This window comes from Maylandia zebra, linkage group LG2 (assembly GCF_041146795.1).
Source record: "Maylandia zebra isolate NMK-2024a linkage group LG2, Mzebra_GT3a, whole genome shotgun sequence".
Taxonomy (NCBI): domain Eukaryota; kingdom Metazoa; phylum Chordata; class Actinopteri; order Cichliformes; family Cichlidae; genus Maylandia; species Maylandia zebra.
Genome location: NC_135168.1, coordinates 5,667,723 through 5,694,217, shown reverse-complemented (window position 1 = coordinate 5,694,217; position 26,495 = coordinate 5,667,723). Strand labels below are relative to the sequence as shown.

At 42.7% G+C, this 26,495-nt stretch overlaps 2 protein-coding genes and 1 long non-coding RNA gene across 3 annotated transcripts in view; 1 reads left to right on the top strand and 2 right to left on the bottom strand.

The window, feature by feature from the left end:
- LOC112432367 (protein NLRC3-like) overlaps nucleotides 1–19,433 on the bottom strand; it is a 201,510-nt gene extending 182,077 nt beyond the window's left edge. The window contains exon 1 of the mRNA XM_076888514.1: nucleotides 19,253–19,433. The gene's annotated coding sequence lies outside the window, so the exon portion shown is untranslated. The remainder of the gene's footprint in view (nucleotides 1–19,252) is intronic.
- Nucleotides 744–16,878, bottom strand: LOC112432366 (protein NLRC3-like). Its single transcript, XM_076876313.1, has 10 exons — nucleotides 16,808–16,878; nucleotides 16,617–16,746; nucleotides 16,260–16,361; nucleotides 15,189–15,267; nucleotides 14,841–15,027; nucleotides 12,995–14,712; nucleotides 12,245–12,480; nucleotides 7,143–7,316; nucleotides 2,120–2,166; nucleotides 744–1,971 (listed from the first exon to the last, which is right to left on the bottom strand). The coding sequence occupies exons 2-10, from the start codon at nucleotides 16,733–16,735 to the stop codon at nucleotides 1,436–1,438; spliced, it is 3,198 nt and encodes a 1,065-aa protein (XP_076732428.1). The 5' UTR covers nucleotides 16,736–16,746; nucleotides 16,808–16,878; the 3' UTR covers nucleotides 744–1,435.
- A 5,027-nt stretch (nucleotides 19,434–24,460) lies between the features above and the next one.
- Nucleotides 24,461–26,045, top strand: LOC143413475 (uncharacterized). The gene is made up of 4 exons (XR_013094087.1): nucleotides 24,461–24,536; nucleotides 24,622–24,729; nucleotides 24,807–24,980; nucleotides 25,588–26,045. It is a non-coding gene; the product is annotated as an uncharacterized LOC143413475 (long non-coding RNA).
- The last annotated feature ends 450 nt before the right edge of the window (nucleotides 26,046–26,495 follow it).

Below are 26,495 nucleotides of genomic sequence, written 5' to 3'. Positions count from 1 at the left end.
AAATCATCATTATTATTATTTAATAAACGCTCACATTAATGTGGGCTTATTTGTTTCATATTAGAAACATTAGTTGAGTGTTTTTAGTATAAAATGGTCAAAGTCCCTCTTTTTGCTCCTCCCCTCACCTGTGGATGGACGGTGCTGTTACCGTGGTGACAGCTTGGATGTGTTTCAGTCCTGCCTGGTTATCACTGCAGGAATCTTTCACATTTATTACAGGTAATAACTCTGATTTTTCTGTGTATTATGAACCAAATGTATCCTGATACACACAGAGATGGATGAGCAGAGGTTTTTTTTGCAGTTTATGTAGTTACTATGGACTTAATGCACACATATTATTAAAATTAGGGCTATAACAGTTGTATTGATGTATAGCAACTTGAAATGCTCCCACAAATGGCTCCACAGCATGTAAAAATATAACAAAAGCTCTGGCGGACTTGGTTCTGTGGTCAGTCTTAAAGGGTGAAGTTAAACTCTGTAATCTTCACTGTGTCACAGAGTTCAGTGAGTCCCGTTATTCACAGTATCAATCAGATCATCAGAGAACAGCTGATCAGCAATCAGTGGTGCCAACAGCGCCTCCTGTGGTGAGAGGATGCAATAATGCAATGTAGCATTTTTCCACTCAACACTTGCAGTCATGGAAACTGTCTGTTGGATCTGTGTGACGTTGCTTTCTTGGTTAGAGTTCCTCACAAATGTCCAGATGATTCTTCTAATGAGGCGTCGACCATGTTTGCAGCTCTTTGGAAGAAAACGTCGCCCTTTGCCATCCTTACTTTTCTTTGACTTCTTCAAATGCAGCTGAACTCCAGCTGGTATTTTCTTGGACTTTGCAGCTGTTTCTGGTCATCAGTTCATTCCTGCAAACCTCTGAAGCTGAACAACAATGATGCTGCATTGCTGGCTGATCCCAAAAGGTTGATTCTGTTCATCTGGACGTTTTCAGAAACGTTTGCTCACTGATCAGGTGACTTCTTCAGTCTCAGCTGACTGCAGCTTTACAAGCTTACAAACAGCACATTTGCACAATGACTGAAAGCAGCAGCACCTGATATATATGATACTAATATAATACATATATAATCCATACTAATGATGAAGGAACTGAGCTCACAGTCCATTGTTCATTCAGTGAACTACTCAGTTTATTTTGGGCCTCAGAAATGCTCACTCTGTTTGTACATCACTGTCAGCAATAGACTCATTCTGCTGTGTGGACAGGAACACATGTGACATCACTTCCTGTTTGTTTGTGACTGAAGAAGTTTACAAGGAATCATTTAGAAGAGTTTCAAACATCAACTGATTGAATCCATGAATCTGAAAACGTGTTTGTGAGTGAAAGAGACAGACATGTACAGACTGAACTATCTGTTCAACAGTCAGAGTGTTTCTGTAACAGGAGACACTCTGTACACTCCACTCAGCACAGGGACACTGAGGAACCAGGATACCAGAACATAAACCCAGGATAAAGAGTTTGAGTGAATGTGGTGTTGAAGGTGTGGAGGTGGATCAGAGTGTCAGAGGAGACTCTGTAGAAGGACAGAGTGCCAGCAGGACAGTCCACATACACTGCTGCTCTGTTAGAGACAGAGGAGGAGGAGGAGGAGGAGGAGATGGATGTTTGTCTCTTATTGTGCCTGACATAACGAGGACCATCATCAGAGCAGAACAGACTCCAGGACTGATCATTGCATCCAAACAAACAGTCATCACTGCGTCCTTTCCTTCCGATGCTTCTGTAACTCACTGATATATAAACGTCTCCTCTCCACTCGACCTCCCAGTAACAGCGACCAGTCAGACCATTTCTACACAGCAGCTGACGAACATCAAATCTGTCTGGATGATCAGGATATGACTGAACCTCCTCCACACGTGTCACCTTCCTGTTGTTGTCAGACAGTTGGAGCTTTGTGTTCACTGTGTTTGTGTCGATTGTGAGTTGACAGGAATCTGATGGAGAGAACAAACACAATCCAGCTGCAGTTATTGATCCATCATCTGTTCATTGATTGACACTTTGATGATGACTCCTGACATGATGAAGATGGTTGAATGTGTGCTGCTTTGTTTTCATGAATCCCATTAAAAACACACTTACACTTCCTCAGACCTGGTCTCAACCATCGGACTCCAGCAGGCTCCACCCTGAAAGGAGGAGGGGGGTCAGAGCAGCACAGTCAGCATGCACACATGGACATTACATGGCTCTCACACACACACTGTTACACACTGAGCTCAAAGCTCGGCTCCACTGTTTTATTCAAAGAAATCTACATTTATTTATCAGCACATTTAAAAACAGCTTGAGCCAAAGTGCTGCACAGAGTAGAGAGAAAATAGGAAACATACACAGTAATGACTATAAAGACTGGTCAGGATTGAAAGCTACAGAGTACAAATGTGTTTCCAACCGGCTTTTAAAAATGTCCAGTGTTGGTGACGACCTGATGTGAAGGGCGACTGTTCCAGAGTTTGGCTGCAGCCATCGATAAAGCTCACCTCTGTTTTTACGTCTAGTTCTGGTCAGAAGCTGCTTATCTGCAGACCTGAGGGCTCCACTTGGATTCTTTTGTTAAAGAGAGATAAGATGGAGCCAATCCATTCACAGATTTAAAGACAACCAGATCTGGAAGTGGATTCTACCACGTACTGGTAACCAGTGGAAAAAGCTGGTGATGGGTCGTCTAGCACAGACCCACCGCTGGAACCAGACAATTGATGAGGGAGAGAACTGTGACAGCGCCGTTCCTTCACTTGACCTCAGTCGCTCTCGTCTGCTCCCTCGTAACACTGCTCTTTATTGAGCTTACATGAATATGCACAAGTTCATTATGACGTCTTACACAGGTACGAACAAAGAGTACCAGTCTGTGCATAGTGTGTGTGTGTGTGTGTGTGTGTGTCTGTGTGTGTGTGTGTGTCTGTGTGTGTGTGTGTGTGTGTGTGTGTGTGTGTGTGTGTGTGTGTGTGTCTGTGTGTGTGTGTGTGTGTGTCTGTGTGTGTGTGTCTGTGTGTGTGTGTGTGTGTGTGTCTGTGTGTGTGTGTGTGTGTGTCTGTGTGTGTGTGTCTGTGTGTGTGTGTGTGTCTGTGTGTGTGTGTGTGTGTCTGTGTGTGTGTGTGTGTGTGTGTGTGTGTGTGTGTGTCTGTGTGTGTGTCTGTGTCTGTGTGTGTCTGTGTGTGTGTGTGTGTGTGTGTGTCTGTGTGTGTGTGTGTGTGTGTCTGTGTCTGTCTGTGTCTGTGTGTGTATGTGTGTGTCTGTGTGTGTCTGTGTGTGTCTGTGTGTGTATGTGTGTGTGTGTCTGTGTGTGTGTCTGTGTGTGTGCGTGTGTCTGTGTGTGTCTGTGTCTGTGTGTGTGTGTCTGTGTGTGTGTGTTCCAGATGTGACCCTGTGACCCCAAAGCTGGTGCTAAGAGTCCAGCGGTCCCCCTAACAAAGGGCTCTTATACTTAACCAGACACAGAGTAGGTGTCCTCCTACACCAGGGGTCTCAAACTCGCGGCCCGCGGGCCAATTGAGGCCCGCAGGACGATAGTTTTTGGCCCCACCTTAATATGAAAATGTAATGTTAGTTTGATAATGTATGACACTTTACAGTGTTGTGGGCGGAGCTGAATTAACCCACCAATCAGGGTGGGATATGGATCTCAGGGGACACCAGCCGGGCTTGATGCAAGCAGGGAAACATTTCTCAATGAGTCAAAGTTCCAGCAGCGTTGCCCTGGAGTGTTTCTTTCTTTCCTGTGCCTGGCTGGCTTCCTCCTTTCTATTGGGCAAACGCCGACATTCGCCCCAGCGCGCTGCGTTCACAACACTTCAAAAAAAGTTGTTTTTTTAAGTTGCTGCCCAGCGGGACATTATACGTATATAGATTTATACACACGTCAGTGGGATTTAAAGTTATTTTTCCACAGAGAGAGATCTCATATTAACTCTCACAGTGATGCGTAGGCGGCGGGATAAAAGAAAAGTCATGAACTCAATGCAGCCCAATTTAGTCTGCAGTCACATAGCGACACCTGTTCATCGGCAACAACAGTCCCCGGTAACCCGGACTAATTATAGGGTCGCACCGTAATTTGTGGCTCGATGTTTTTATTTGCATCACTGCGTTTGCATTGCAGCAAACATGAACATTACATATATTTCAATATAATGTAAAAGCAGTCAAAACAACTAACATCAGAAACAGCTGATGTTATTTGTTATATGTCACGGTGTCATTTCCGCTTCTTTCTCCTGTAACAACAGCCCGGCGCCGTGAGCAGTCGCCTTTTTTGCGCTCGCTATCCCTGCACTTTCTACCATCTGCAAACGCCACGGTGTTCGTGTCGTCATGAAAGACATGAACATCGAGCGTAAAAACAAAGGCGACTGCTACCGGCTTTTTATCTGCCGATCGCCGTGCTACGGTTGCAAGAAAAAGAAGCAGAGATGACGTTCTCTACGCGTTGAGACGTTCCCCGTCCGTCGGCTAAACGCTTGATTGAAACTTCAATGCGACAGTGACACCAAGTAGAATTATAAATGTCACATAGCCCCAAACATGTCTTTTTCAAAGCCTGCGGTGAAGAGAAAGGTTGGTGATGAGCACCGACAATTTCAGGAAAAGTGGGAAATGCAATATTTCTTTGTTGAGCACAGGGGCACCCCGACCTGTCTTATTTGCACAGAGAAAGTTGCGCTGCACAAGGAATACAATTTGAAACGTCATTACACAACTAGACATGCTGAGCTGGATGCAAAATACCAGGGAGACGAGAGAGCGAACCGGGTTGCCAGTCTTAAAACAGATCTACTGAGGCAGCAAGATTTCTCCAAGAAAGCAACCAAAGAGAATAATGCAGCAGTCGGAGCCACGTGGTTAGTGAGATGATTGCTAAAGCAGGGAAGCCATTCACAGAAGGTGCATTTGTCTAAAAGTGCATATTGCAGGCTGCAAATATAGTCTGTCCGGGAAAGAAAGGTCAGTTTAGCAACATCAGCCTTTCTGCCAACACCGCAGCAGATCGCATTTCTGACCTGTCAAGTGACATTTATGACCAACTGTGTAAGAAAGCCAAATGTTTCAGTGCATACTCAGTCGCTCTTGATGAGACCACAGACATCACCGACACTGCCCAGCTCCCAATGTATGTCCGTGGTGTTGATGACAGTTTTGAAGTGATGGAGGAGCTGCTCACAGTAATTCCAATGCATGGCCAGACCACCGCTCAGCAGATATTTACAAGCTGTGTGATGCCATTGAGAATGTTGGTTTGCCATGGAAGAGGTTTGTTGGAATAACAACAGATGGAGCGCCATCAATGACAGGGAGGAAACATGGACTGGTGGCACAAAACAAACTGGAAGAGGAAGGCGTGGAGGAGGCCATTGCTCTGCACTGCATCATCCATCAGCAGGTCCTTTGCAGCAAATGCCTGAAGTTTGACAATGTGATGTCTATTGTTGTGAAATGCATCAACCAAATCAGATCCAGGGGCTTAAAGCACCGAAGGTTCTGAGCTTTTTTAGAGGAAATGGAGTCAGAATATGGGGATGTGCTCGACTTCACTGAGGTACGTTGGCTCAGCAGGGGAAATGTATTAAAGAGACTTTTTGAGTTGAGAGCAGAAGTGAAGCCTTCATGGAGAAGGATGGAGTTAGTGTTCCTGTGCTAACTCATCCCAAATGGCTCATGGACTCAGCTTTTCTTGTTGATATGACACATGAGCTTAATGTACTGAACAAGATGTTACAAGGCCAGGGGCAACTTGTCAGTGCTGCCTATGACAACGTGAGAGCATTCTCCACAAAACTGGCGCTCTGGAAAGCTCAGCTCTCTCAGACAAACCTTTGCCATTTCCCAGCATGCAAGGCACTCGTGGATGCAGGCACACCATTCAGTGCTGACGAGTATGTTGATGTCATTTTGAGGCTACAGGAGGAATTTGATCACAGATTTGCTGACTTCAAGACACACAGAGCCACCTTTCACATTTTTGCGGACCCCTTCTCCTTTGATGTGCAAGATGCCCCTTCTGTGCTTCAAATGGAGCTCATTGAGCTGCAGTGCAACTCTGAACTCAAAGCAACGTTCAGGGAGGTGAGTGGAAAAGCAGACAAGCTTGGACAATTTTTGAGAGAATTGAGCCCTAGTTTCCCTCGGCTTTCCCGAATGTTCAAGCGGACCATGTGCCTTTTTGGTAGCACATACTTGTGCCAAAAGCTCTTCTCCACTTTGAACTTCAATAAGTCCAAGTACAGGTCCAGACTTACGGATGATCATCTTCAAGACATACTGAGGGTCGCAACTGCTTCCTTCCTCCCTTTTTTAACCATGCCTTTATTGTGGAAAACCTTTCCTTATAACAATATGAGCAGCTAATGCTAATTTGATGTGAATTAGCATTATATTAGTGAGGAGTTAATGTTAAGTAGGCTACCATTAGCAGCTAAAGCTAATTTGAGGTGAATAAGCATTAGTAGCTTATGCTAATACCCTTTTCTCTTGTGTTATAATGATGTGAGACGTTAATGCTAAATAGGCTTCCATGAGTGACTCCTTTCCCTTGCATTATAAAGATGTAAAGAGTTTATGCTAAGTAAGCTGCCATTAGCAGCTAATGCTAATACTGTTTTCCCTTTCTTTATACAACTTGAGCAGCTATTGCTAAGTAGGCCACTTTTCTCTGCTAAGGATTTGTGTGACCATGATGGAAACTCTGATAAGCTAATGCTGTTTATGGGCCCTGTTAGAATCAATATTTCAATCTCATTCTGTTGTTTGAGAACAATAACAGAAAAATGTGCACTTGAGAACAAATTTATTGTGAATTCAGCTGTGAATGTACAGTTTGTCATTATTTAAGCTTCCATTTCCAAATGTTAGCTGACACTTTATTAGGTACACTGGTATCTATATCAGGTACACCTGTGACCTAAATGTTCCCGCAAACAGACTCCTTGGAGACCCCTACATAAATATCCATGAACTATCCAGCTAGACTAGTGTGTCTGTCCCTGAAAATATTCCTGCATGTGTGATTGTTCATGTGTCATCTGCCCGAAACAAACAGGAAGTGAGTGAAAGACACAGGAAATGTTTCCAGCTCTTCCTCCTCTATCAGATTTTCTCTCCATACCTGAGAGTGTCCAGTCTCCAGCCTGGATCCTTCAGTCCAGCCGACAGCAGCTTCATTCCTGAGGGACCTGGATGATTGTAGCTCAGGTCCAGCTCTCTCAGATGGGAGGGGTTGGAGCTCAGAGCTGAGGCCAGAGAAGTACAGCCTTCCTCTGTGATCAGACATCCTGACAGACTGCAAACACACAAAACAACAATCTTTCTGTCAACAGTTGTTTTCTCTTTGTCACAATAACATCTATCCATTTACATCCATTCAATGTAACTTTATTTATAAGTGACAATACCCAACAGACAACAACAGTCATCTGAAGCTGTTTAACAGTGTAAGGTAACCGCCTCCACTGTGAGCAGCACTTGGTGATGGTGGGAAGAAGAACTCCCTTTGACACAAAGATCCTCCCAGTGAAAACAGGCTCCAGGAGGAGCATCTACCATGACTGGTTGCAGGGTGAGGGGAAAGAGAAGAGATGAGCTCAGAGAGACAAGAACAAAACAGAGAGACAAAAGTTAAGGACACGCAGTAGTGACATATAAAAGCATCAGGAGTGAAAAGAGGGGAGAAGAAAGCAGAGCATCATGGGAAGTCCACCAACAGCCTGAGCCTATAGCAGCATAACTAAGTGATGGTTCAGGGTCACCTGATCCAGCTTTAACTATAAGCTTTATCAAAAAGGAAAGTTTGAAGCTGATCGTCAAAGTAGAGAGGGTGTCTGTCTCCTGAACTCAAACTGGGAGCTGCTTCCACACCCAGTCCAACATAGCCAGGCTTTCTTTGCTGCTTTGACAAAACCTCAAATCCCAGTCAGAGATGATGAGCATCATCACAGTGATGATCATTTCTCTGTAACCCAGGCTTTCTGCTTCAGGATCTGTGCACGCTCACAGAACAAGGAGACCTTTAAACATCATTTCACTAAATGGATGGACTGAGCTCAGCCTACAGATGAACTGGATAAATAAAGATTTGACCTCAGTGTGCTCAGTGTTCCTGTCTATTCCTAACATATTCCTAACATGATAGCTGCACTTTAGAGCTCTAAAACTGGAACTGACACATGTTTAAACTCTACATGTTACTCAGTACATTCAGTTCTGACACTCGCCCACAGTCCAACAAAGGAAACATGGAGATCACATCAGTTTGTCACCAAAGTCTAATTATTAGAGCAACTTAACCTGTTATTATCTCGTTAACTCATTAACTGATTAACGTCAGCAATTATTTTAATCACAGTTTTTAAAATCATGATTATTGTGAAAGTGCTCACTGGCTCTGAATATAACAGCCATGGGTCACAGGAGGGATGTTGATCAGTGCTGGCTTGAAATGGGCGTCATTATGCGTCTCAGCCAATGGGAGCATTGAGGGTGGGCCTAATACTACTGCAGCGCTCACATGACCCAGGACAGAAAGAAAGGGGCGGGGACAGAAACATGGAGACAGGTACAGATCTTTGACATGTTCATTTTAAACTGTTCCAGGAGGCAGTGTTGATGCAACTAAAGTTATCTGTTGTTGAAGAAGTCGGTCTGAGGAACGTTCTTAGGATCAACAAATGACGGCATGTATGAGCCTCAAGACGCAGCATCACAAGAAGAACACATGAGCTGTAGAAAAAGGAGAGACTACGAAAGCCACGGTGTTACAACATGAACCAGCTGTTACAGATGTAACACATGAGCTGCTATTAAACATGATGTATTTCTCAGTGTCCTGTCGGTGTGTGAGAGACAAACAGCCTCTGTATGTGTGTGTAAATACAGCATGAATATGTAGAGGACATGTTTGTGGATATAAGTAAATGAAAGCTCTGCGTCATTTGAATCTTCTTGTTTCTGTTGCAGGTCTGTGACTGAACTTCTGGGAGGAGAAACGTTGGTTTCATGCTCTGTGATTCTGTGTTTTGTCATCTCTCTCAGGTGATGGAGAGCTCAGATGATGACCCCGCCTACGTGGTCAAATTCAAGTCTACATTCAGAACAGACCTGGAGACACGCAAGCAAAATGCCAACATTGTATATGTGAAAACTGCTGCTGGAGCCAGATTCAAGGAGCTCAAGTGTTTACCCAGATCTTACTGAACTTACTGCAGGAACAGAGGGTTGTTGGAGGGAAACCTGTGGAAGCAACAACATCCGAGCCACCAGAGAAGAAGTTGGCCCTGTTGGTGCTTCATCAGAGTGTGAACAGGAGGAAGACTCAGCTGAGAACAGTGTGGTGGATACAGAGCAGAGCCCACCATCAGTACAGAGGCCTGTCCATCAGAGTGCTGCTCCAACATGCAGCACATGTACTTGGCCACAGCTGCAACATCTGTACCTGTGAAAGCTTCTTCTCTGTTGCTGCTCATATTGTGCAGAAGAAGAGAGTTTCTTTATCATCAGAAAATGTCAATGAGCTTGTGAGTCTTAGCAGCTGGCTCGGTGCAGAGGAGGAAGAACATGTCAAGTCAGAGGAAGATAAATGCAGTTCATGTTGTCAACTCAACCTGGACTGTTGAAAGAGTTTTTCTTTGTCTGGTTTCTGACTGAGATTCTCCAAAGGAAATCCAGCACAAACACACACTTCACACACTCAAAGTCCTGCACAGTAAATGAGCTGATGAGCGTTTGTGCTGCTGCCTGATAACAGAACAATAGTTCTGCTGCTTCCTGTTCTGCAAACACACATTTATAAATGTTCACTTGCTGTTGATCAAAGGTATGTTGGTGGCTCTGGACGCTGAGGGAACTTTGTAAAAAACTAGATCAAATGTTAACGTCCTGGCAGAGGCAAAGAACTTTGATTTGATATTTGATTAGATTCATGTTTCAGCTCAGACTGACAGAAATATTTGAACTGCTGCTGTGTTAAAGGGAACACTGCTGTTAGAAAGCACCTGATCTGTTTCTGCACACTGAATGTTGCACTTCTCATACTGCAGTACTATTACAATAAGTACACAATGCACTACTTTTGAACTCATGATTGAATGTTGCTGTAACAAAGCCATTAATGTGATTCACAGTGTTCATGGTTTCCCAGCACAACAAATGATTGCACAAGTGTGACTGATCCACTTTCTAATGTGTGTGTAGCCCACACTGTGTGTCACTGTGTCACAGGTGAGTCTGTGTGTCCAGGTTCTATGAGGACAACAGGATATAGTGACTGAGTCCAGCAGCTTAAAGTCTGACTCCATCCTCCATTTAAATAACTCACAGCAACAACTGAATAGCTTTGCCTTTGTGTAGCTGACACTTCATTTTAATGTCCTTCTATTCTGGTTCATCTGGTCTCAGTTTCTATAAGCACACAGGTTTCATCAGGACTCTATGACCTCAGTGATCTTTGCTGGGCCTTAATGCTCTGAACAAAGCTGCACATCACACGACTAAATAGAAATGAATCAGTCTTTCATTCTCACTGCTGTTTGACTTCAGCTCTCAATGTCCCACCATAACCCATGGAAAGAGTTACTGTCCATCCAGGCTGCTGAACATGAAGCTGATGAAGGTGGAGTATTGTGAGGGCTGATGGAGATGATGAATCCAGGAGCAGTGGGTGGATGGCAGCATCAGCATGAAGGATCAGTGTGAGAACACATCATCATCCACAAAGGAAACCAGTCTGAGTGTCTGACGCTCTTGTTAGAAAGACGCAGTCCCAGCAGTTAGCTTGTCTGCTAGTTAGCTGAGAGCTAGCTCAGTTGTACATTGAATACCAAACTGTGTAAACCAGGGGTGTCAAACATATGGCCCGTGGGCCAAATCCAGCCCATGAGATAATTTCATATGTCAAATATTGATGAATTTTCAGGCTTGCTGATAATCAATGTGAGCACGGCTGAGGTTTTATTCTGATGAGCAAACCATGTGGCCAAACACTTTCAGAGACAGACTGGGATCATACCATTATGTGAAAGAGGACATGTCCCATAGACAGCAAGGGTAGTGGTAGAGACCAGTACACAGAGAAATGGGAGCTGTACTGAAATGCAAGCGTGTCAGGAAAGAGTGAAAAGGCAAAATGAGCAGCATCTGGCTGCATTTCAGTGATATTGGAGAGCACAAAGCTGAGTGCAACATTTATACAGGAGATATACAGGAGACGCTGAGAGTAGAACTGATAAAATTAGGAGCTGGCTAAAGTGAGACCCATTTTTATTTCCACCCATTTTCCACTGTGGAGGACAAAAGGTTTCAAACTGGTCCAGGTCTTAAACCTCACGTGTTCTTCCTAATAGCAGTAAATGGATAAAAATAAGGCTTTTATGAAAACACTGAATACAACTTGCTGCCTTTAAAAAGACTAAATGTACAGTTCAGTATTGAATACTACATAAAATAAACTATATATAAAGTGTGTCTGAATGGCAGAGATGCAGAAATATGTGCATGTAGCACAGAGCCACGGCTCAGTGTCTGAATGAGTCTCACAGACCTGAATGTGCTGTTGAAGCCATTTATAATTATAACGTAATTCTTTACTCGTTTGATCTGCTCCTTACCACAAGCGACCAGACGTGGAAGGTTTTGGACTTTTAACTATATTTTCTGAAGTTTTACAACTTTTCTTACTGTTAAAAACCTCGTTATGGCCATTCATGCTGTACAAAGTAATTAGACATGTGTGGTATCTACAGAAACGTCAGAATCTCAGCTAAAAGTTCACAAAACCATCTCAACAACCACCAAACAGCTGAAACAGCAGGTGAACAGATCACACAAAAAAGATGTAAACACAACCCCCCCTGATCATCTGTTTTTTAAACATGAAGCGTAGTTTTGGACGTTCATTTACTGCTGGTTCAGTGAATTTTGGTTGGACAGTGATGAAACCTGCAGCCTCAGAATCTGTGAGAAGTCTGCTTTCAGCTCGCAACAGCATTGTTGTGTTGTGTGCTGTGGATTCACCTCTGCAAACTCATCACTGTTTCACCATCATGTTTCCACTTAGACAATAACAAAGGAAGCAGTTCCCAGGAACTACTTCCTGTCTTGTTAACATAAGAGTACGTTGCCCTTCAAAACACCTCCACTTCTCCTCTTATTAGAGGACTGCCTTATTATTAATCTGCTAATTCTGTCAGTTGATGAAAGAAAAATGCTTGATCTCACCTGAGAGTTTCCAGTGTACAGCGTGGACTCTTCAGTCCTTCAGACAGAAGCTTCACGCCTGAATCCTTCAGGTTGATGTTACTCAGGTCCAGCTGTCTCAGATTAGAGGTCTGAGAGCTGAGACCTGAGGCCAGAGCTTCACAGCTTCTCTCTGACAGGTCACAGTGACTCAGTCTGAAAAATAACAGATAAACAATTACAAAAATAAAACACTTATGTTGAAGCGTAATGAGATACTATTATATTTAGCAATATTTCATCTTGTTTTGTCAGGAAACTGAGCACTGATGCAGAGCAACATGTGGAGAGAATCAGAGGAGAAGAAGTGAAGAGAGAACAGCAGTAAAACAACACTGAATTGTTCAGTGTGCTTTTGATATCAACAGAATGTGTCAAATTTCTTTATTTTGTATTTGTTTTAGTAGAATTGATGATTATCACTTAGATAACAACCACAGGCCAGGTCTAAATTGCACTTTGGTGACAGTTACACCCAGAAATATTTCAGAAACGTGGACAATTTGTGCTCCATTGTATTCAGTATTGAACAAACTGAGTACCGATGACCACTTGATATTTTTGATATTTTATTTGAGTTGTTCCACCTGATCTGTGTTAACTAGAATAAACATTTAAAAGCTAAAGCTATGATCACATATGTACTTACAGAGCTTTGTTGGAGGCTTTGACCACTGGCAGCAGCCTCAGAAGAGCCTCCTCTGAAGCAGAGTATTTCTGCAGGTCAAACACATCCAGATCTTCTTCTGATGACAATAAGATGAAGACCAGAGCTGACCACTGAGCAGGAGACAGTTCATCTGTGGAGAGACGTCCTGATCTCAGGGACTGTTGGATCTCCTCCACTAGAGAACGATCATTCAGTTCATTCAGACAGTGGATCAGATTGATGCTTTTCTCTGCAGACAGATTCTCACTGAGCTTCTCCTTGATGTACTGGACTGTTTCCTGATTGGTCTGCCAGCTACTTCCTGTCTGTGTCAGCAGACCTCGTAGGAGACTCTGATTAGTCTGCAGTGAAAGACCCAGGAGGAAGCGGAGGAACAAGTCCAGGTGTCCATTTGGACTCTGTAAGGCCTTGTTCACAGCACTCTGGTGGAGAGATTGAAGTTTTAGTTTGTTAAATAGTTTAGACCATGAAGAGATTCCCTGTTGTTGTTCCAGCAGATTGAGTCCAGAGTTGATGAAGGTCAGATGGACATGAAGAGCAGCCAGAAACTCCTGAACACTCAGATGGATGAAGCAGAACACCTTGTCCTGGTACAGTCCTCTCTCCTCTTTAAAGATCTGTGTGAACACTCCTGAGTACACTGAGGCTGCTCTGATATCGATGCCACACTCTGTCAGGTCTGATTCATAGAAGATCAGGTTTCCTTTCTGCAGCTGATCAAAAGCCAGTTTTCCCAGAGACTCCATCATCTTCCTGCTCTCTGGACTCCAGTGTGGATCTGTCTCAGCTCCTCCATCATACTTGACCTTCTTCACTTTGGCCTGAACCACCAGGAAGTGGATGTACATCTCAGTCAGGGTCTTGGGCAGCTCTCCTCCCTCTCTGGTTTCCAGCACATCCTCCAGAACTGTAGCAGTGATCCAGCAGAAGACTGGGATGTGACACATGATGTGGAGGCTTCGTGATGTCTTGATGTGGGAGATGATGCTGCTGGCCTGCTCCTCATCTCTGAATCTCTTCCTGAAGTACTCCTCCTTCTGTGGGTCAGTGAACCCTCTGACCTCTGTCACCATGCCAACACAGTCAGGAGGGATCTGATTGGCTGCTGCAGGTCGTGTGGTTATCCAGAGGCGAGCAGAGGGAAGCAGTTTCCCCCTGATGAGGTTTATCAGCAGCACATCCACTGAGGTGGACTTTCTAGGGTCAGTTAGGATTGTAGTTTTGTGGAAGTCCAGAGGAAGTCGACACTCATCCAGACCATCAAAGATGAACACAACCTGGAAGTCTTCAAAGCTGCAGATTCCTGCTTCTTTGGTTTCAGTAAAGAAGTGATGAACAAGTCCCACCAAGCTGAACTTTTCCTCTTTCAGCACATTCAGCTCTCTGAAAGTGAATGGAAATATGAACTGGATGTCCTGGTTGGCTTTGTCTTCAGCCCAGTCCAGGCTGTATTTCTGTGTTAAGACTGTTTTCCCAATGCCAGCCACTCCCTTTGTCAGCACTGTTCTGATTGGTTCATCTCTTCCAGGTGAGGCTTTAAAGATGTCTTCTTGTCTGATGGTTGTTTCTGGTCTGTCTGGTTTCCTGGATGCTGTTTCAATCTGTCTGACCTCATGTTCATCATTGACCTCTGCAGTCCCTCCCTCTGTGATGTAGAGCTCTGTGTAGATCTGATTCAGGAGGGTTGGGCTTCCTGCTTTAGCGATGCCCTCAAACACACACTGGAACTTCTTCTTCAGGGTGGATTTAAGGTTACGATGACAAACAGCAGCTGGAAGTTCTGAATGAGAAGAAAAATAAACACTCAATTCCAAAAAGAACTAATCTTTAAAACATGTTGCTCCATCTTCCATCTCTGGAAAATGTTCATTTATCCAGCAGCTTAAATCTTTAGATAAATCCTCTTACGTCTCTGCAGACGGTCAGCCAGCTCCTCCTGCTTCATTCTCCTCAGGAAGTCCACTGTGATCTTCACAAACGCCTCTCTGCTGCTGCTCCTCTGACTCTCTAAGCATTCTGGGTAATCTGGACTCAGAACCTTCTGGATCTTCTTCAGCTCGTTCTTCACAAAAGTGATGATGTTGTCCTCCAGCAGCTGGAACAGAATATTTATGAATGAGCCAATCAGACTGAAATCATGGAGCCAAACATCAGATCCATGTTGGACACACTGACGATCCACTGGTCTACAAAGAGCAGCATGGAGATGACTGTGAACAGAAAAGATGTAACAGTAGTTGTTGTACATGTACAGACCATAAATATGGAGTCCAGCTGTGTTTGATGCTGCTGGGCAGACTGACCACTGGGAACCTCTGAGCTCTGCTGGTCCACTCTGTGGAGGAACCATGAAGGATTAGATCAACACAGGATAAAGATCCAGGAGTTTCTGCTCAAATAACTTCATCTGAATCAAGTCTGTCAAGTTTTAAACTCTCAGATTGTGAACATATCAGTAATTTTCAGTCTGTTTTCATGGACGTCCTTTCAGTGGTGATGTCAGGGATGATTTTGAAGAAGCTCATCAAACTGAACCATCAGCAGATCACTGCTCCAAAACCAGAACATGATCCGAGTCTCCCTCCACCACCAGAACACCAGCTTTACTAACGTGGTAGATCAGTGTAGTGCAGATCAATAACTGATGAGTCATTTGATCAAAATCACTGAGTGCTTCACGTCTGACCCTCTGATGCTTCTGTAGACATTTTGCATATTTAATGAATGTCTGACAGTTTTACATTCATTCTATGAACACAGTGGAAATGTTGTGTTATAGTCTCCATGTTGTTTCCAGCATCATAAATTCTTAAGTTCAGAAAATTAGATTCTTTCTTCACAGCTGAAAAACAACAACATTTATTCTCTATTGAAATCTGCATCGTCCACTCCAAAGGTCACAATCTGAAGGTAACATCTGGTTTTGTTCCCTGTGGTTAACTCTGAGCATCAGTATGGTGGGATTTATCCACTACATCCACACCACTGTGGTTCAGTGTTGTCCTGATGGAGTAACAGCAGCCAGTATGATCCAGGCTTTAGCTGCTGGGTCTCTGTGTGACCTCTCAGACTGTTTAACAGATCAGACACAAAGAGAATCAGAGCAGCTCTGTTCTTTAAAGACAAACATGAACCCACTCAGGTCACACTTTCCCCACAGATATGAGCATCACTGTCCTCAAACAGCAAATGACCAAGTCGAACATTTGGATCTTTTCTCTTTCATTGTTTTCTTTTTAATGAATCTTTGTAACAATCTGAGGATGTTTCAGGTCATATTTATCCAGGAAACACAAACATGTAAAGGAGTCATCACAGCTCTCTGACCTCGTTGCTCCAGGTTCACCACTGAAGTATGGAGGGTCACCTTTGGACCGGTCACTCCTCACAAACGGACAGCTGGACCCTGCAGACTGTGACCTCTGACCTCTGCAGACACAAACATGATTGAAGCAGCTGTGATCACACAGACTGCAGATAATGCAGCTGTTTCCTGTCAGTAACATCCTCTTAGATTAGAGTTCAGCTTTTTACAGGAAAACTGGACAAAACTGATTTTTGTTACAAACTCATTTTCATTTCCTCTCAGCTCACAAACACAGTCAGACAATCAACCAGAGTCAACACTGATTATAATGTCAGTGCAGAATTATTTCTGTTACTCAGTGAGTTCAGCTCTCTGACCTCGTTGCTCCAGGTTCACCACTGAAGTCTGGATTATGACCTTTGGACCGGTCACTCCTCACAGACGGACAGCTGGACCCTGCAGACTCTGCTCTGTCCTCCTCTTCCTCCATCATCATCTTCAGTCAGTCTGAGAGGTAAACCACAAACACTCAGTGAGTTCACATTAACAGGAGGAACTGACCTCTGACCTGTCATGTGACCATGAAACCAGGTCAATATGTCTGTAGGTTCAGTCATCCAGGTCATGTGATCTAAGGAGCTTGGAGAGAAAAGAGACGTCTTTAAGTTTCTGGAAGACGTTTCATCTGAGAAGCTTCTTCAGCTCTAAAACCAAACGGTGGAGAGTCCCAGATATTTAAACCTGAGAGGGAAAGAAAGCATGTCGCTGACCCACCACTGATGTTATTTCAAGGAGGAAACTGAGAGCCTTTGCACCAGGAGCACAAACATCAGCTCCAGCAATGATCCACTGATGTGTTTTTATTCCATGTATGAATGTTGTTATTGACAGAGATGACGTTTGTGTGTCAGTGATGCAGTGACTGTTGTTGTTACCTGTACAGGCTGGTTAGACTCTATGAAACAGATCATACAGATCTCTGCATGTTAGAAGAGACTATTAAAGGTCATGAATGAGACAAAGGCAGGGAGGCGTCCTTTACAGCTAAACAGCAGAGTGAGAGAACAGCCAGCACCTCTACATTTATCACATTATACAGCACATGTATGATACTGACAGGGATGAGAAGAATTTAGTGATTCTGATCCCATCATTGATATTACTTATTGATTCTCAGTAGCTCTGCTCTGACAGTCACCACCATCACTGAGCAGCATATCAAAGACATTTGTGCACATTAACTGCATGTTGTGGCTCAAATGTTTGTGCATGTTGGAGGCATTTCCTCTTTGTTGTGATCAGTGTTGGTCATTACTCAAAACAGTCATTATTACACATATTACACAGAACACTTTGATTAAAAGTAATGGAGTACGTTACTTCATTACTCCTCATAACATTACTTTGATGTTACTGTGTGAAATGAACAAATGAGCATGTAACAACATAAAGCTGAGGTACAGCCCCACACACCAACACAGATCCTGATGAGGTCACGTGATGTTTCTCTGAGTGTTTATGAACACAAATCAAAGATGAAACAGCACAAAGACACTTCAAAGTGATTCTACTGTAGAAACATGAACAGGTAGAAACCTGCAGCCTGACTGCTCATCACTTTGTTACCTGTTCAAGTTCAGCAGCAGCAGCTCACTTTATCATTGTGAAAACAAAAATGTCAAAAACCATTGCTATTCTCTATAAAACAAAGCATGTCCTGAACAAAAAATCATTATACACACTTTATTGTACTCTGTTGCTTCCATATATGACTTACTGTCTGGAGATATGGGGTAATGCATATAAAACGAACACTCTTCCTATTTTCAAGTTACAAAAAAGAGCTATAAGAATTATAAACCAATCAAACTATATAGAACCAACTAACATTTTGTTTATTAATCTGAATACCCTGAAATTTTATGATTTAGTTGAATATAAAATGGCACAGATAATGTATAAAGCACAAAATAACTTGCTTTGCCCCAGTACTCAGAAGCTGTTCAAAGTCAGAGAGAGTCAATATGACTTAAGGGGAAGAGATTTCTTTAAAAAAAACAAGATGAGGACAAATATAAAGCAGAGATGTGTTTCTGTTAGAGGAGGTAACCTGTGGAATAGTTCTGACAGGGATTTAAAAAGGTGTAGTTCATTTTCCTTGTTTAAAAACATGTTTAAAAATAGAGTATTAGAAAAATATATAAATCAAGAATGAAAAGAGCAAAAAAAAAAAAAAAAAACAACCTCTTGATTCTTTTGCTTTGATGTAGTTACTTATCTAAGGTGGAAAGTTTTTTTTTCTTGTTTGTTTGTTTGGTTTTTGCTTTGTTTTCTTATTTGCTTCAGGCCCTGTGTACAGGAGCTGCATGCAAAAAGATATTTTGTGAAAAGGGTTGGCGTAATAAGCAAATGCTTCAGCCAATACCTTTTGATTAGCCTTGTTTCATGCTTACTTGCTTTATGGTCGATTTTTGTTCTGTTTTCACTGAGATATTTGAATGCTAATCAATAAAATCAAAATCAAATCACGGTGCTGGTCTGGGGTCAGTGTTTACTCAGCTTTAACTCACTCTGGGTTCTTGGCTAGCTTAGCGTTAGCTTAGCATTAACATGCTGTCAGGTGTCTCGTGTGTAAATATTAATCACAGTCACAGTAAAGGAGGTAAAGGGCTGTGACGTCATCACGTACGCTGCGTCCTCTGTGGGCTCTGAGTGAACTCACAAAGTACAAACTACAAGTACACAAACACGAACGTAGCTCAGAGTGGCGGACACACTCGGCCTCGTTGGTCCAGCTGTGAGTCCGTTACCGTGAACTATGGAGCGGCAGATTTGTGCTGAACTAAGCTGCACACAGCTGATGTTAGCCAGGAAACATTACACACTGACTTTAATGGAGAGACCGGAAATACAAACACACACAGTTTGTTGTGTGAAGAAATCAAACACGAGCTGAACAAACAGTAAAGTTCCTAAAGACAAACTGTTAAAGGAGGAAACAAAGCAAACTTACAGTTTCTTCACACACCAACAACAAGCTCCACTCCACACCTGGACACTAAACACGGACACACAGGTGAGATGCTTCCTGGAAGGAGGCGGGACTCCACCTGAAACTCAGCACAGGTGGGAGGGGCTCAGCTCTGTGTGTGCTGATGTGTTAACTTTAAAAATATGCCGTCTGACTGCTCAGACTGAGTCAGAGTAAAGTTCACATGCTGACGTGTGGAGACATGAAACCTTGTTGTAGCTGCAGGTGTGAACACACTGATCCCAGATCAGCTCTGCTGTATTTGTAACATGAACATTTCTGCTGCAAAGCTTCAAATGTTCAGCATGTTTCTCTGTTTCCAGTCTATAGATCCAGTCACACTTTCTACCTTCACCTGTGCAGTAAAGACTGAGAGCAGAGCTGAAAGCAAGCGTCCAATCAGTGAGCAGCATCAACACCTGAGCTTCATTCAGACTCTGTTATTGAAGATGTTGTTGGTACAAAGTTCATCTGCTGCTCACATGAATCCATGAAAGATTTATTTCACTGAATGTTTCTTCAAAGCTCATTTCAACCTGTTGAAGTCATGAATGAAAGTGCAGACTGAGAGTGGATCACATGATGTTTGAGGTGTGTCATGTGACATGTTCAGTATTGTCACACATGTCTAGATTGTCCCTGATATCATAACTGCTCAAACACTGATGATTATATTTGAAGAATTATTCCTGATGGCAGCAAAGTTTGAATGGAGCTCTCTGTCTGTGCTGATTTGTCGCCCTCTGGAGGTCAAAGCACAAACTGCATGATGTCACTGTAACCACCACAGAGACAGGAAGTGTTTTTATGACTGAAACACTGAAATGATGCTAACGGCTGTCGTTAGGCTCACTGACAGCAGTGCTGATGTGTTCATGTCAAACACTGGCTCAGGTCAGACTCCTTCATCCTTCTCCAGCGTGAGGCCGCCCTCAGACCCACAGGAGCTCTGACCTTTGACCTCCTGACCCTAACCATTTTAGTCTTGTTGCATCTTTAAATGCAAATCCATCCAAACTGTAGCCGAGCAAAAGAAGCTGGAAGCTGTTCTATGAATGATGTTGTTGAAGGAGCTTGGAAAGAAAAGCGTCTGGACTTCTTTAAGTTGCTTGAAGAGGGACATGGACGTCTTAACGCCCACTCACATCCTGGGACATTTGATCACAGGAAATCACATGATAGCGTGGGGCTAGATCTCACAATGGGTTCACCCAAAACACGAGTAGTTCTTTATGTTTCTCGTGCACGGGAGAGAACTGGATCACAATCAGAATACTTTTTTGATCCCAGGGGAAATTATTTAGGTTACAGTGCTGCAGCACAAACAGGAACAAAGACACAACACACTAAGTAAGAAATAGCACAATATACACAATATATACATGCATACATATGAGTCACTTATAAGTAACATGTGAGTGCTGGGGTCTATGACAGCAGGCAGGTCTGTATTTATGTCCAGGCTGACATGAACAGCTAGTAGTTCAGGGTTCAACACTCAGGAAAGTGTGTGACCTTCCACACTGACAGAAGATGCTAAACATGACTTTAAACTGTTGTTTGTTAAAGCCTCACAGATCTGAGAGCAGGGCTCAGTGGGTACATGAGCCTTTATACATGAAGGCTTTCTGTTTCCAGGAGAGGAAACATGTGATCCAGCTGTGTTTGGTCACATGGATCTGCTCTGCATGGATCACCTGACTAAAACATGTTATTATTGTTCTTACAGTCTTAAATCGGTACATCAGGCGGGTCACATGACACCCGGGGGTGACAGCAACATCTTTCCTCTTTAGAAAGCTGCTCTCTGTCCCAGGAGCTGTTGTCACAGTAACAGCAGGAACAGGAAGTCACATGCTCTCTGCTCTGTGATTGGCTGCTTCTTATCTCAGCTTCCTGCAGAGGGTGGGGTCTGCTGATAACGCACACCAACAGAAGTGTGACTTTCACTTCCTGTTTATTGCTGTTGTTCTTAAAGCTCTCAGGCGATGCTGCAGCGCCCCCTGCTGACACAAACTCCTCCCTCTGTCTCAGAGGTCACAGGTCAGCCTGCTGCAGAGGGTCTGCCTGTTCATGGACTTCCTGTTACAGAGACGGGTCTCAGCGTCAACACTGGTTTCTGATTGGACGGTGTGGAAAATGTTACGAGTTCAAAATATTGGGGATGGAGACAAGAGAAAAACCACAATAACAACACTGGTCCGGTCGGGTTGAGTCAAACGATGATTTTAATGATCACACACGTGGGAGATGGACACTGATGCAGACAGCCTCTGATCTCAAAATGGTGGAGTATTGCTCAAACTCTTATAGCCTCTGGTGCCTCCACCTTATCATAAAAGCCTAAACATTCACATGCTTTCTCTCACACAGCGCCTAAGCTACGACCTTGGCTCCCTGTTTATCTGCTCCTGCTGAGATGGGGCAGAAAACTCCAGCATGTTCTCTTCTAATCAGACAAATAAGGCGATGACTTTCTGCAAACAGTATTTCTTATAACTCAGCAGTATAATGCATCATAAAACAATATCATTCATTCACAATAAATCAGCAGTTTAATATAATGCACATCAGTTTAACTAATGCAATAGTTATCAGCTTCTTCTAATTCAGGAGAATAATGCAAACTAAAACTACATAATAATTCACAATCTTTAATTAGGGGTATAACATGGCATAAAATAATATTATAATCTAACAAAACCCAGCTTCCTCCAGCCGAGTGATGTGTGGATTCATCACTCTCTGTGGATCAGTGTAAGTCTGTGTGTGGGTCAGCTGCAGGACTTGTTTGACCTTTGACCCTGGCAGACAGAGCTGGTTACTGCTGTGTGACTCCTGCCGTCGCTCCACTTTAAATTTTACTTAAAATAAGTCCTGACATGGCCCCGCCCCCTCTGACCTGCTGCTCCTGGATGTGCTGAGGACACAGCGGAGGCTCAGAGGGGGCGGGGCTTTTCCCGTGGCGGTAACCAAACTGCATTAGGTCACTGCACTGCCAGTGTTTAACCACACCTCTTCTGACTGACCTTTGACCTCTGACATGTTGATTCGATCCTTATTTAATGACGTCTTTTATCTAGTGATTTAATTCTGTGTATTTATATGTGATGGTGTTCCTGAGTTCAGCCTCAGCTGATATCCACAGACGCTCCTATTGGCTGGTTTTAAAAACACATTTTTCCATTAAAGAGACTCTTTTAAAAACACGTCTGCCTGAAATTCACATTTCATTGATTTTGGGGGATTTTAATAGAGAGATAGAACTTTATGAATCCCTCATGTTTATCCTCCAGGAAATCCAGTTTGTAGCAGCAGAACACCGACAAACTTTTACACAGCACAGAATTAGGATATCAAATAAAGGGGAATAAGAGAATATGAATATAAGCATAAATATGTACATATATACACAGACCTCACACAGAGACAGCAGCTACACTGTGTGTGGATGTGATCCACAGTCACAGCTGTGGGTTTCAGTCAGTGTGTCTCTAACTTCATGGTCACATTTCAAAGCTTATTGGAGCCAGAAGATGTTCAAGTAAAAGATTTATTGCTGTACTCGTCTACCAGGATAACAGGAGGTTCATAAAGCTGTGTCATACTTCAGCTTTACATCATGCAGTAGTAGTTTATTAAACCCCCCAAAATATGACTATCCAGAGTTGGGACCAGGAAGCAGAGTTGCAGTCTTACACGCCTCTCTGCAGCTTCTCTCCTCCTGCTACCCCCCCAAAAACCCGTCTCCATAGAGACTGTGTCAGCTTCCAAACAGACAAAAAACAAACTAAAAACCAGCAACAAACAACTTAAACATAAACAATCACAAAGAAAGAACAATACAGTATCCACATCTGAACCAAAGAGTAAAACAGTGAAATGTGGATTATTAAACATTAGGTCTCTCTCCTCCAAGTCTCTGTTAGTACATGTTAGTAAAAACATTTCTGCATTTTACCCATATTTTATTTTTAACTCAAAATCAAAGATTCCAGATTCTCCTACATGTTGGTTTTGAATCAGATAGGACGACAGATTTCAGGTGGCCCTGTGTCTTTCTCTATTACATTTGCCACTGTGTAACTCAAAGTTATTTAAGGACTAGTTTATTTCAATGGATGAGTTTACTGACTGACGCGCAGAAGAAATAGTTCTTTATGGAGCCTAGATGGTGTGAATGATGAGACCAAAGACTGCAATATCTTGTACCAAAAATATATTGAATAAATGGAGGAAAGGGGAAATGGAACAAAATAATTAACACAACACACAACATAAATGCCCACAATTAAATAATAAATCAATGCTGTGATCTTTCTGTGCAAAAGTCCTTTTTGGTCCTCTTCTTTTTAAAGTTCACTTTTAAGGTATTCCTCCTTAGAGTCCAGCTTCATACAAATGGGGAAATATGTCCGTAATCCAAAGACGGCTAAGTGGGGGAAAGAGGGGAAACAAAGAATGGTCCTACCGGCTCGCCACTTCAATATGAAGAAGATTAATTCAAAGGGAGGGAACAAAACCTGACCTGTAGGTCAGAAAAACGTCCATTAGCACATCAAGTTCGATTCAGTTTACCGGTAAACAAATATTTTTCTGCAAGCCTATGTAACAATGCAAATCATCATCAACCAATGTACAACAGTTAAATTATTAATTATCTTGGCTACGTAGCTTAATCTATACATTCCAGTAGCGTTCGCTACAAACAATACAAAAACAACAATAAAGGAAAACAGCTGTCTAACAGACAGCATAGCCGAATTCAAGGCAACACATAACAATAATCATTCAATCGCACTTTGTTTCAAAGTAAGCCCATTAAAGTGCTTAAGTAAATAAAAGTGTTCAAAAACAGCGGTTTTTGAGCCGGAGTTCTGCTCGCGGTGGGAACGCCGCCGCAAAAAGCCACTTTTTAATCGCGAAAACGATCGGCTGGTTACTGACAACCAAAAGGTTGTTTTTGGCAGATATTAAAGATCATGGGTGGGCGGGGCAAATGGAGCAGTTTTCTACAGTCGAGTAAAATTCCAGGAAGGAGCTGGGTGTGGCTTTCCTTTAAATCACATGATCAACAGCTTTAAGATGGAGGCAACTCGCTCAGTGTTTCCTGTTTCATTCTTAGACTGTGGCGATGGTAAGTAGCAGCTTTTCACTTGTTACCTGGCATCTTTTCAGCCACCAATGATAGTCATTGTATGTTATCAACATTTCACTAACTATGTTGTCTCTCATGTTTAAAATAGGCCGACCAAGAGCAAAATAGGTATGTCTGCAGACTCTGCTGTAGCCAAAGTTATCAGATCTCCTGTGTTTTTAAATCCCTAACTGCTCGATCATTATCATTTTAGAAGACAACAATTTCTCAAAGGAGGTTCAAAACTAATGCCTACAAGATTACCAAGAGGATGGTTCGGGGCTCTTACATGACTCCGGGAAGTCAACACTTGGTGGATGAGGTGTGTTACCTTTGACACTTTTAAGACAGTCCTGTTTATCACTACTAACAATAAGCAAATATGTTTTCACTCAACAGATCCTTCACAGCATGTTGTTTCTGGGCAAAATCAACAACATCCCCTTTTCTCCAGAAGAAATCTTCCCTAATCCTTTTGTTTTGGGTTCTTTAATGAGAAGATATCCCAGGCTTTTAAAGTTGTATTCGACTCAGCTTCCCAGGCGAAGTCCCTTCTCCTGTGTGCTCGACATGGTAAGATAACTCTTCTCACATTGTCAGTCAATCTGACAAACTTCCAGTTTTTAGGAAAGTATAATGCAAAGTGCTTTTTTACTGAGAAATCCAAAGAAAATCCATACTGTACCTTATACTTCAACATATGCTTCTAGCTATACTTCTCCACCAAACACAGAGACTGCAGGAGAGCTGGAGACTTGCTTCAGAATTTGTTAGTTCTAAATAATGTCTAACAGACTCATTATTGGAGATGCTTACAGTCTTCAAGGCGTATATGATGCTGTCACTGTGTAGCTGCTGGATCTGTTAAGTCAGCTCAAAGACTCTAAATTCAGCGTGTTTTGACAGCCCGGCATAGCAAAATAGAAAAAAAAAGGTCAATTATCAAATTTAATTATAAATTAGTGAGAACAAAGATGGATTTTTGCTTATTGATTTAAAATTAAATAGATTTTTGTGACTTGTTTCACCCCCTATCTTAAAATGTCTAAACCAAAAGCATCCAATGGTCCTGCATAGTTAAACAAGTCAAGCAGCGAAACAAACATGTTGATCAACTTTCTATGAAAAACAACTATATAATCAGGTGCAACACTTTGACCAGATCTGTAACTGTTTTCAGATCGTCCTGCAAAATAACTCAGAGAATGAAGAGCAAATAAAGCAGAGTCTGCAAGATCTCCTCACAGACTTGGACTTAGAAGAGAATAATAAAAAAACAGCTTTCGTCTCGTCCACCATCTGCATTTCTCAAAAATCCCAAACCAACAAATCAGAAAGGTACTGCGGAGTCTCCATGTCCACCAAAGGTCCTAACGCTGGGAAAATTATGATTGCTGCCTCCTGTCTTAGCAAATGGCATAAATATGTATCTGGTGCGGTGATGACCTATTATCCAAACACAGTCCAGAAAGATTACTTTGATGGAACAATTGAAGTACCTGGAAATATCAGGTGTGAGGCTTTTTGTCTCCGTGATGGTGCCAGAATGAAGCCTTGCAGATCATGTAAGAATTTGTTTGGCTTGAACACAGAAGACCTCAGAGAGTGGCCATATGGTAACTGTGCTGAAGCTGAGAGCCTGAGCAATTTGCTTGAAAATGAGAGAGAAGTTGAAACACATGTGGATGAATACTCAGCTGAAAAGGACAACAGGCAGAGAGCTGAGGATGAGGTTGGTAGGGTTCTTAGAACTGTGTTGCAAAGGATTCGGTTTAACTGGACAGGTGAATTTTACAACCCAGAACAAGAGTGAGATTTCATGAAATCATTTGCATTCATCATTCTGATAAATCAAAGATTCTCTGCTCTGACAGCATCTGTGTGGATTTTCTGTAATCACAGAGACGTGTATAAGCATGTTTACTTTCCATCTCCATGTAATTGTCACATTTAATAATTAAAACTGGCTTCTATGGGTTTTTGTTTGTTTGCTTACATATCTAGTGTTTAATGCAATATGAAGCATTATCAGACAGCATTTATTGGGAAGAATCCCATGTTTATACTGGTCTGTACCCAGGGTACACA